Raw genomic sequence first — 12,411 nt, 5'->3', positions numbered from 1 at the left:
CAAGGTCATCATAATAAAACAACAGGCAGGACTCGTAGTAATGGTTATAAACTTGACAAATATAGATTTAAGAAGGAAATAGGCAAAAATTTGTTTACTAATAGGGTGGTCGACGAATGGAATAAACTTAATAACCATGTAGTAAGCGTTGAAACTATCAGTTGTTTTAAGAAACGATTAGACAACTTTATGGATGGGGATGGCAGGTGGTGATGGATATGGAGCTGCCTAGTGTAGGCCTTATGGTCTTTTGCAGTCTCCTTCATTCATATGTTCTTATGTTGTTATGTTTTGCATACAAGTTGCTTAGTTGTCTGGCCGGCTTCGGCTCATTACTACCGATGAGGACTCACATGCATAAATAAAATCCCGTAGCAACAAACAAGATACAAAGCTAACTAACCTCCGAAGGGGTTACAAAATAGCCTGGCGGCGGCGGCGGTAGCCACAATAAAAGAATAAATAATCTGCTCAGAGGAGGTTGAAACTTAGAGCAGTGATGTACTGTTTACTATTACCTCAGCAGGAAAATTTTCTTACCTAACTCATAACATCTTTAGTGTATACGGTATACACTAAAGATGTTATGAGTTAGGTAAGAAAATTTTCCTGAATAAAATCTGCAGAGGGTATACAGTATACCCTCTCCAGATTTTGTTCAGTTAAGGGTAGGATATCATACTTCTAGGAGTCTATATGAACGTTATTTCAAATAACAACTTTCAAGCTAAAATATTTTTCTTATTTCCTTGTACAGATGGTACCGATCGGAGAATGAGAAGCCACTGACAAATGGCGCCCACCGGCTTCTCCTGCCTGACGGTTCTCTATTCTTCTACCGTCTCAGGAGGCGGGACGCGGGGATTTATTACTGCACGGCCACCAACACCCATGGCACAGCATCATCGCGTCATGCCTCTGTCAACATAGCCTGTGAGTTTTCTTCTTCTTCTTCTTCTTCTTTTTCTTCTTCTTCTTCTTCTTCTTCTTCTTCTTCTTCTTCTTTTCCTTTTTTTTCTTCTTCTTCTTCTTCTTCTTCTTCTTCTTCTTCTTCTTCTTCTTCTTCTTCTTCTTCTTCTTCTTCTTCTTCTTCTTCTTCTTCTTCTTCTTCTTCTTCTTTTTTTTGTGGGGGAGGGGGCAGATTAGTCTCACGTTGTAGTTCCCTATATTATTAACTCTCATTTCGCTTCTGTCATTTCTCTCTCCTACTCCAAACTTCTCAATGCCGAGTTCTACATAAGAACATAAGAACATAAGAATATAGTAGACTGCAAAAGACCATAAGGCCTACACTAGGCAGCTCCGTATTCATCACCACCTGTCATCCCCATTCATAAAGTTGTCTAATCGTTTTTTAAAACAACTGATAGTTTCAGCGCTTACTACATGGTTACTAAGTTTATTCTATTCATCGACCACCCTATTAGTAAACCAATTCTTGCCTATTTCCTTCTTAAATCTAAATTTGTCCAGTTTATACCCATTACTGCGAGTCCTGCCTGTTGTTTTATTATGATGACCTTGTTTGCATCACCCTTGTTATAGCCTTTGATCCACTTGAACACTTCTATTAGATCACCCCGCACTCTGCGTCTTTCCAGAGAGTGTAAGTTTAGGTGCCTAAGCCTCTCTTCGTAAGGCAAATTTCCGAGTCCATGTATCATTTTGGTCATTCTTCTCTGTACTGATTCCAGTGAATCTATGTCCATTCTGTAGGACGGAGACCAAAACTGTACCGCATAGTCAAGGATGGGTCTAACTATCGCTAGATAGAGTTTAATAATTACCTCTACACTTCTATTCGTTACCGTCCTAGTAATGAAACCCTAATGCTCTGTTAGCTTTATTCCTGGCGCTAATGCACTGTTTCTTGGTTTTAAGGTCCGGACTCACCAGAACTCCCAAGTCCCTCTCGCACTCAGATTTTTCTAAAAACTTGTTATCTAAGTTGTATCTATTTTTGGGGGTTGTGTAGCCCTACGTTTAACACGCTACACTTAGACATATTGAAGTTCATTTGCCATTTCACCGACCATGTTAACAATTTATTAAGATCATCCTGCAGAATCTCTGCGTCGTCTCCTGACCTAATCAGGCGTCCTATTTTAGTGTCATCCGCAAACTTACTAACATCACTATTTATCCCATCGTCTAAGTCATTTATATACATAATGAACAACGAGGGACCCAAAACCAAGCCCTGGGGGACCCCGCTAGTAGTATTGCCCCACCTAGATTTTATTCCATTTATGGTGACCCGCTGTTTTCTGTTACTAATCCAAGCTCTAATCCATTCTAACACTTTTCCTCCTATGCCATGGGCTTTGATTTTATTTAGTAGTCTCTGGTGTGGCACCTTGTCGAACGCTTTGCTAAAGTCAAGGTAAATAACATCGTAATTTTCATTGTTGTCTGACGCCTTGTATACTTTAATGTAAAAGGATAGAAAATGAGTCACACATGACTTACCCTTGGAGGAACCATGCTGTGAATCACGAATTAAATTATGCCCTTCAATGTGTTCTCTGAGTCTATTTACTACTATTGATTCAAACATTTTTCCTATAACCGATGTCAAACTGATTGGCCTATAGTTGCATATAGACGATCTATCTCCCTTCTTAAAAACAGGAACAACGTTTGCCTGCCTCCAAGCAGTTGGAACAAAACCAGTGTCTACCGATTTATTGAATATTTCAGTTAACTGGTCGCAGATTTCAAATTTACACTCCTTAAGCATTCTTGGAAAAATTTCGTCTGGACTCGGAGATTTTGTAGCTTCAAGTCTGTCAATCTGCTTGACTACTTCTTTACTAATGCTGATATTAGTTAGACTACTTTCTTCATCCCCTCTGAAAATCGGATCGCAGTCAGGTACTTTATCTAACCTCTCATTAGTAAACACCGATAGAAAATAATTGTTAAACTCCTCACTCATTTTTTCCTCCGATTCTATCATGACATTTTCATCGTTTTTAATTGGTCCTATTCTTTCTTTATTTTTTGTTCTATAGAGGTGAAAGAAACCCTTTGGGTTGGATTTTGCTTGACTGGCAACCTTGATTTCATAATTACGTTTCGCTGAACGTGTATTCCTTTTAACCAGCTTTGCCATTTCGTTATATCTTGATCTAAGGTGTGATTCCCCGTTTTTTTTTTTTTTCTTTTTTTTAAGTAAAGTCCTCTTTTCATTCCGATCTCATGTTTCAATCTGTCCGTCATCCATTTGGGAGCATTACTATTATTCCGTATTGACTTTAGGGGGATAAATGTGTTTTGTGCATTAATAATTAGATCAGTTAGATTGCTATACATTTCTTCTAAATCGCTGACCTGACTGTTGGGCCCTCGCCCCCAAATGACCTGACCTAAGGTATGCATATTACCCTCCGTGACCCAGATCTGACTTCCAACCCCGCAACGAGAATTGACAATGTTCGAAACGTCCGCATGGCTTTTCGTATTCAATTTCAAATAGGTTTTTATATTGTCAAAGTTTGCTTTCCTGAAGTCTGGTACTTGAACGTTATTCGTACTTTTTAATTTTTCCCAAATAACATTAAATCTTATTTCTTGATGATTGCTAGAGCCTAGACTATCTCCCACTATTACGCTGCTAATTTGGTGCTCATTATTTGTTAGAATTAAGTCCAGGGTATTTTGTCCCCTCGTAGGATCGGTAATCACTTGTTTTAGGAAATTATCCTGCACCACATCTAGGAATTTCTTCGCTTCGTGATCTCCTATTAAAGTTTCCCAGTCAATGTTTCTATAATTAAAATCTCCCATGATCACAACGTTTTTGTACTGGGACGCTCTGTGAATTTCATGAATCAGGAAATCAATCTGCTCAATGCTGAGGTTAGGAGGTCTATATAAGACGCCAATAATAACTTTCTTATTCTTGCCTATAATCTCTACCCAAATAGATTCCGTACTGTCCTCTTCTTTAATCGAATTGTTGATAATACCCCACTTTAGTATTAGAATAATCTATTTGTAACGAAAAAAAGTTTGCTAAATAAAAGGTGAATTAGCGGTTGATGGAAATAGCGATTGGACTTTGGCGATTTATTTTCAACTACTCAGGAATATGATACAAAGTGGAAATATCTCCCCTGGTGAGATAAGGGAGAGCGTCTCCCTATCTCTACTGTTAGGTCCTTGACCTAGGTAGCCCTATCTATAACTGGCGCAGCCGTTCGTTTAGAAATAGGAAAAACGCTTAGGTAAGCACGTTAGTGTAGCTGCTATATGGGATATATATTATACGGGTGTTGGTTGCATTGTATGGGGTTTAGTTATATTATTGGCGGATGTGGCTAGATATGGAGTATGTATTGAAGTTAGGATAATGTAATTGGGGTAGGTATAAAAAAGGGTCACTAGATCTGTCTGGTGACATTAGGCATTTCCGTATTGGAGATGGCGCGATAGCGTCATGTTGTCTTTACGCTGCATTCTTGAGTCAAGTTGTTTTGTGATTGAGGAATTTGTGAAGTCTGCAAAGATTGAAGGTCTTGCTAAAATCGAGTACCATCTCGCATGTGTGTGGATCACGTGCATGGTTAGTGATGGATAGTGAGGGTTATATTGCCTCCCCGATCTTTTGAGGTACGTCCGCGCACCTTGGGTTAAGGTCGTGACTGTGGGGTTTGTCATACAAAATTTGCGCAAGGAAAAGATATAATGTGTCATGTCGCTGGGGGATATTGACTCGTAAAATTCATTATTGATTTCAATGAGTAAAAAAAGAGGGGATTACGTATGTTATCATATTTTTTAAATGTATTCAAGAAGCTATGTAAAAATGCAATAAAATATTTTCACTTGCACGTACATTATCTTACTAATGAGAATGGTTATTATATTTACTATACACTTAATTATTTTCTTTCTCTGTTCAAAGAAAAGTTATGTTTTGTTACTTTAGTTCGGGGATCTCTTTTCTAAAAGATATCTAGTTTCCGTTTGTATTTGTTCACTGAGAATTGGGAACACTTTCACATGAGGTATAACTTTAACGAATACAAGACATCCTAAATTATCAGTATTGTTAATTTGATTATATTATGAAGTTATTAAAGGACTATGTTTGTTGTTACATAACTATAAAATACATTTTGGTAAAATTTATTATTATTATTATTATTATTATTATTATTATTATTATTATTATTATTATTATTATTATTATTATTATTATTATTATTATTATTATTATTATTATTATTATTATTATTATTATCATTATTATTATTATTATTATCATTGTTGTTGTTATTGTTCTTGTTGATATTATTATTGTTATTATTATTATTATTATTATTATTATTATTATTATTATTATTATTATTATTATTATTATTATTATTATTATTATTATTATTATTATTATTATTATTATTATTATTATTATTATCATTATTATTATCATAATCATTATTATTATTATAATTATTATTATTATTATTATTATTATTATTATTATTATTATTATTATTATTATTATTATTATTATTATTATTATTATTATTATTATTATTATTATTATTATTATTATTATTATTATTATTATTATTATTATTATTATTATTATTATTATTATTATTATTATTATTATTATTATTATTGTTATTATTATTATTATTATTTATCATTATTGTTATTTATTATTATCATTATTATTATCATTTATTATCTATTATTATCATCATTATTACTATTATTATTGTTGTTATTATTATTATTATTATTATTATCATTATTATTATTATTATTATTATTATTATTATTATTATTATTATTATTATTATTATTATTATTATTATTATTATTATTATTATTATTATTATTATTATTATTATTATTATTATTATTATCATTATTATTATTTTTACAAAATGAACCCATGTGATATCAGTTTTCTATCCTGCGTAAAGTTCAGGTAGTACTATAGTGTAGGAATATGGGATTATTTTTAATGGATTGACCTAGTTTTCTGTTGTCACTGTGAGAAGTATTTAACATTTATTTTAATGTTGCATAAAGTTGATTGGACTATTTGTTGTTTTGTCTATTCATTTGGTTCCATTATGTTATGAGTTAAACGTTGCTAATATCTGTTTCGTCAAGATTTTGTGAATTATTATTAGCTACATTTTTGTGGGAATTTGTCATTTTTGTAAATGATGCTGCTGTTCCTATTATCACTCTTGTGCATAAATTATGGAAATCTGTGGTTTTCGTTCTTTGTCCAATGCAGTGAACCTTTGATGTTTAAAAAAGGTGATTTTAAGATCGAGGTATACATTATGTGTATGAGTTTAGAATATGGTATGAAATTATTATTGGTCGTCTTTGAGTGGCAAGTTTTGAGGATGTGTCTTTCTTGAATTTCGTGTGATCTAAGTTGGGTTTGTCAGAGTTATATCGTTTCATAGTTAAATTGGTAAGGGTAAGATGAGAATATGTTGTATGTTGAGTTTTGAGTAATGTATTGGAGATGGTTATATTATGTTGGCAATAGATGGAGTTAGTATAGTTTTGAGTTTGATATAATTGTGTATTATTCCTGGGTGTCACGGTCAGAAGGAAGTAGAGAAGATTTTTATATAGTGGGGAAGAGTTTTGGTAAGTTATATAGAGCTTTTAACCTATCGAAACGCATGACGTCTTGTGTCTTTGTAGGTGGAATAATTCTATTGTAATTGCATGGTTTCATGTGTTGGTTTTGTTCATTGTGGGGGTCTATCATTGTTTTTTATTTGGTTGGCTTATTTTATCATGTGTTGGCTTTGGGTGACGGCTTGTGAGATTTCCTGGGGGTGGGAGCTGTGGCTGGGGCGTACTGAGCTGATAATTTTGTTGAGTGTGAGTTAGTCTGAGTTAGAATAAGGTTAATATGATATTGAGTTGTTATATATGGGATAAATCTTTGAGTACATGATGGTAGAGGTGATAATGTAACTTATATTTGAGAGGTATATTGTCTTTGATATTATATAGAATGAGTTTGAAAAAAAAAACATGTCTTAAGTATATTGTGTCAAAAATGCACTAGGAGATGTTTGGTATGTAATTATTTATCTCTATGTATCTGAGGTTTAATACGTTTACATGGTGTTTGGTATTATATATTGAATCCTATATCTGTTATTCGTAATATGTGTTTGTATTATTTTATTTGTATTAGCTGTTGGTTGATATGTACAATTATTTTTTGTTGTATATTATTTACTTTACATCTTATGAATGTATATTTTGTTGGATGCTATATTGATTTGAAGAATTGGTAGTGAATTATGGGATCAATATATGTCTTGGTATGTAGGATCTGTTTAATGAATTGTTTCTCTTATATTTATATGCACTTATTGGTTTGTTTCTATTTAAGTGAGTGTATATGTATATTGTGTATTTTCAATGTGGTAATTTGTGAATCTTACATTACGTAGAGAGATGTCTGGTCGTTGGCGCTGTCTGATGGCGACTGACGTAACCTTTAAGGAGGTGTTGTTTATTGTCTAAAATCGCTGAGTTGGAATTATAACGTGCTGCTTGATGTGTGTCGGGCGAAGGGTGGCGGTGGATGGATTGAGTGGTTGTAGCTGCTGGGGAGATGGGTGCGGTCTCCAGCCGCGGGTGCGGTGGAGGGAGTGGTTGCAGTGCTGAGGTGATTAAACGAGGGTTAGCTCGATCGACGCGAAGTTCCTGGTCCTGAAGTGATGGAATGGGGTGGAGGGTAGGCTCTTGTCCGGGTCCGTATGAGGTGAACTAGAAAGATTAAAGGAGATCAGTGGATGTACGTAATATGGTACTCACGATGACTGGTGACGTTCGTTGGGGACGGGGTATGTGGAGATACCTCTAGACGAATCTCACCGGCCTGGGGTCCTATGCGTCATTACTGAAGCCCTGTGGGGTACCGGGTCAGCCTTCAAGTCAGTACGTTGGGTCTCTCACGCAAATTATTGAAGTCGTCTGGTCTATTTGAGAAGTAGAGTGGTCAGTAGTATTACTTACCGAGTGGATTGTTTGCTAAGCTTACGATTTGTGTTGTCAGACTATCACCTGGGGGGGGGGGGGTCGGTTAGTGGAGGGGGTGGTATATAGATGTGTCGACCGTTTGGAAGCATGCTGAACGGAATCTTATGGCTATTTACCTCGATTTCAGGGGGTTGATTGAAGATGTGGTTTGAAATCGAATGCCTTTCGATTTCACCACCAATTCTAAGATGGCTACAACTACAGGTCACACCTGTGGCGATCAGAAAATGTTCCTAGAAATCCGAATGTCGTCTCGAAGGGTGCGGTTGGTAGAGGGGTGGTGTATAGTTGTGTTATTCAAAGGATTACAAAGGCGGAGCATGCCGGCAGGAGACCTTTTGGTGCATATATAGGTCGGATGCGAAAAAAATCATAATAATGATAAATAAATAAACGAATAGATAAAAACTATAATAATATAAATAATAAATAAGATACATAAATAAATGCATAGGTATGGTTAAGTAATAAACAAACAAGTAGATAGTAAATAATAATAAATTGAAATATAACTAATAATAAATGAGAATCAAACAATTAATAATAAACAAACGGACAAATCATAACAAAACAAATAAACAAATAATATGAAATAAATTATTGTCATTACAGCATCTTGCTTGGGTGTTTATCTAGATGATTCTTAAAGCTTTGAATTGAACTACATTGCACTGCCTCTTTAGGAAGTTTATGCCATTCATTAACTACATGGTTGGCGAAGTTGTTTCTACCTACTTCCAAATTAAATCTATTTCCGGGCAGTTTGAAACCATTGTTTCTTGTTTGATTCTCATTCAGTGTGAAAATTGTGTCACTTTTGATGTTGTCAATTCCCTTTAGAATCTTAAAGACCTGTATCAAGTCACCTCTGAGTCTACGCTTTTTTAGGGAAAACAGATTCACATGTTTTAGTCGATTTTCGTATGATTTATTTTTTACATTTTGGAATAAGTTTTGTGGCTCGCCGTTGTACTTTTTCCAATCTGCCAGTGTCTTTAATGAGATTCGGTGACCATACGGAAATAGCATATTCCAAATGTGGACGAACCAACAATTTATATAGCTTGTTAATTAGAGATGTACTTTTGAAGTCAGAACATCGCGCAATCAGTCCTAGGACATTATTTGCTTTTTCAGAGGCTGAAATACACTGCTTGGATGATTTGAGTTCGTTACTGATAATTACGCCGAGATCCTCTTCACTATCCCCTTTTGTTAACGAATTTCCAAATAACTTGTAATCGTACTTACTGTTATTTTTACCTATGTGCATTACCTTGCATTTACTTATGTTAAATTTCATTAGCTACTTTTCAGACCATTGCTGTAATTTATCTAAATCTTCTTGAATATCTAATAGGTTTAGGTGATCATTTGCCATTCCGCACAGTTTTGTATTATCAGCAAATTTGGAAACAGTAGATTTTAGTTCATGGTCTATAACATTTATATATACTATGAATAGAAGTTGCCCAAGAACGGTACTCTGAGGAACTCCACTTGTAACATTTTTCCATCTAGAAGTTTTTCCATTTAAAACAACTCTCTGTTTTCGATCATTCAACCAATTACTAGTCCAACTTAATAGGCTATCACCTATTCCGTGTGAAGCTAATTTAGTAAGTAGTCTTTCGTGGGGGACGGTAGGCTTGGTAGGCTTGGTAAGCTTGGTAAGCGTGGTTGGTCGATTCTCTTCGTGGGCGTGGGAGCACCGCTTGGTAGACGTTGCTTGGATTTCTGAAGACGACGGTTTTAGTCAGGTGGTCTTCTTCGGGCTGGCGTGGGAACACCGCTTGCCACCATATATATATAAAAAGCCACATAAAAGGTGATTTAGCATTTAATGAAAGTCTCCGTTGAGCTTTGGCGATTTATTTTCAGGCACTGGAGAATATAGTACAAAAAGGGAAAGACCTCCCATAGTGAAAAAAGGGAGAGCGTCTCCCTAGCTCTGTTGCTAGGTCCTTAATCTAGGCAGCCCTGTATATAACGGGCGCAGCCGTTCATTTATAAATAGGAAACGCGCGTAGGTAAGCACGTTAGTGTAGTTGCTATATAAGAGATATATTTGTGATGGGATATATATTATACGGGTGTTGGTTGCATTGCATGGGGTTTAGTTATATTATTGGAGGATGTGGCTAGATATGGTGTATATATTGAAGTTGCGATAATGTAATTGGGGTAGGTATAAAAAAGGGGTAACTAGATCTGTCTGGTGACATTAGGCATTTCCGTGTTGATGGCGCGATAGCGTCATGTTGTCTTTACGTTGCATTCTTGAGTCAAGTTGTTTTGTGATTGAGGCATTTGTGAGGTCTGCAAAGATTGAAGGTCTTGCTAAAATCGAGTACCATCTCATATGTATATGGATCACGGGCATGATGATGGTTAATGAGGGTTACAGATTACCAAATGTGCATTTATTTATTTATTTATTTATTTATTATTATTATTATTACTATCATTATTATTAGTATTATTATTATCAAAGAGGAGAGCAGATGTGAAACGGGGTAAGAGTATGACAGAAAATGTTGAAAGTAATAAAAAGATTTTTGGAAAGAAATTAAGAGAGGAAGAGGAGGCGAATCAAGTAGAGAAGAAAAGGTAAAAGGTGCAGATGGAGAGATGATAATGGAAGAGAAGGCAGTAAGGGGAAGATGGGCAGAATATTTTAGGGAGTTGCTAAATGTAAAGGAGGATAGGGAGGGAAAGATAGCTGCAGTGGGAAATGATAAGAAAACGACCGTGATGAGTGAGGAGAATGGAGGAGAAATAAGGAAGGATGAAGTGAAGGCAGTTAAAATGATGAAAGCAGGTAAGGCACCTGGTCTGGATGGATGCTATGCATAATGTCTAAAAAAAGGAGGTACAGTGATGTTGGACTGGCTGGTGAGGTTATCTAATGTTTGGTGGAGAGAGGGTAGAGTGCCGGAGGACTGGAGGAGTGCCTGTATAGTTCCACTTTACAAGGGAAAAGGGGACAAGTGTGAATGTAGGAATTTCAGAGGGATTAGCTTGTTAAGTGTAGTTGGGAAGGCTTATGGGAGGATCTTGATTGAGAAGATTAGAAGAGGAACAGAGGGAGTAGTTGGTGAGGAACAGTGTGGATTTAGGACGGGTAGAGGTTGTAGAGATCAGATTTTTGTGGTAAGACAGATATGTGAGAAAGCTATAGGAAAGGGGAAGGATGTTTTTTGGGCTTTTATGGATCTGGAAAAGGCTAACGATAGGGTAGACAGAAAGGCACTGTGGGAGGTTTTGCGGATATACGGGATAAGAGGAAAGCTTCTAGGAGCTGTCAAGAGTTTTTATGAGAGTAGTAGAGCTTGTGTCAGGATTAGAAATGGAGAGAGTGAGTTGTTCGAGGTAAAGGTGGAACTTCGTCAAGGATGCGTTATGCCACCCTAGCTCTTCAACTTATACATGGATGGGGTAGTGCGAGAGGTAAATGCAAGTGTAGTGGGTCAGGGATTGGAGTTGGTTAAAGAAAATGGAGAAAAGTAGGAGGTGAGCCAGCTGTTGTTTGCGGACGACACTGCGCTTGTGGCAGGATCGGAGGAGGGACTGAGGAAGTTGGTGACAGAGTTTGGGAGAGTGTGTGATAGAAGAAAGCTGAAGATAAATGTGGGTAAAAGTAAGGTGATGAGATGTACAAGGGGTGAAAGTGGCAGCAGACTGGAAGTGAGCATTAAGGGAGAGCGACTGGAGGAAGTGGATAGTTTTAGATACTTGGGTGCAAATGTGGCAGGAAAAGGTGGAGTGAAGGTGGAGGTAGAATGTAGATTGAAAGAAGCGAGTAAATGCCTTGGTGGATTAAAAGGTGCAACGAAGAATAGACATTTGGGAATGGATGCTAAGAGGAGACTATATGAAGGAGTGATTGTGCCAACAGCACTGTATGGGGCAGAAACATGGAACATAAGAGAGGAAGAGAGAAGGAGTTTGAATGTGTTTGAGATGAGGTGTCTGAGAAGTATGATGGGGGTTACTAGGCTAGATAGAGCGAGAAATGAGGAGGTGAGGAGGAGAACAGGGGTGGAAAGGGAGTTGGGAGATAGGGTTGATGAAAGAGTATTAGGATGGTTTGGACACATGGAAAGAATGAGTGAAGAAAGACTTGTAGAGGAGGTTTGGAAGACAGATGTGGAGGGAGTGAACATGAAGGGACGTCCTAGGATGAGGTGGATGGATGGGGTGAAGGGGGCTTTGGGGAAGAGGGGAATGTCTGTTGAGGAAGAACGGGAGAGGACAGACGACAGGGGTGAATGGAGAATGGTTGTATATGGATGATGATGTGATGCATGAGTATATGTATGTATGTATGGTATATGTATGTATGTATGTATGTATGTATGT

The 12,411-nt window shown here is 36.4% G+C and overlaps 1 protein-coding gene across 1 annotated transcript in view; it reads left to right on the top strand.

Moving 5' to 3' along the window:
* The window catches only part of LOC143018751 (uncharacterized), a 593,788-nt gene that overhangs the window by 337,881 nt on the left and 243,496 nt on the right, over positions 1-12,411 (top strand). The window contains exon 4 of the mRNA XM_076174349.1: positions 758-933. Within this exon, the coding sequence (XP_076030464.1) occupies positions 758-933 (176 nt within the window). The remainder of the gene's footprint in view (positions 1-757; positions 934-12,411) is intronic.

This window comes from Oratosquilla oratoria, chromosome 1, assembly GCF_046742065.1.
Source record: "Oratosquilla oratoria isolate Oo_2021 chromosome 1, ASM4674206v1, whole genome shotgun sequence".
In the NCBI taxonomy this organism is placed as follows: domain Eukaryota; kingdom Metazoa; phylum Arthropoda; class Malacostraca; order Stomatopoda; family Squillidae; genus Oratosquilla; species Oratosquilla oratoria.
The sequence above is the reverse complement of the archived record's forward strand: the minus strand, read 5'-3'. Positions and strand labels throughout refer to the sequence as shown.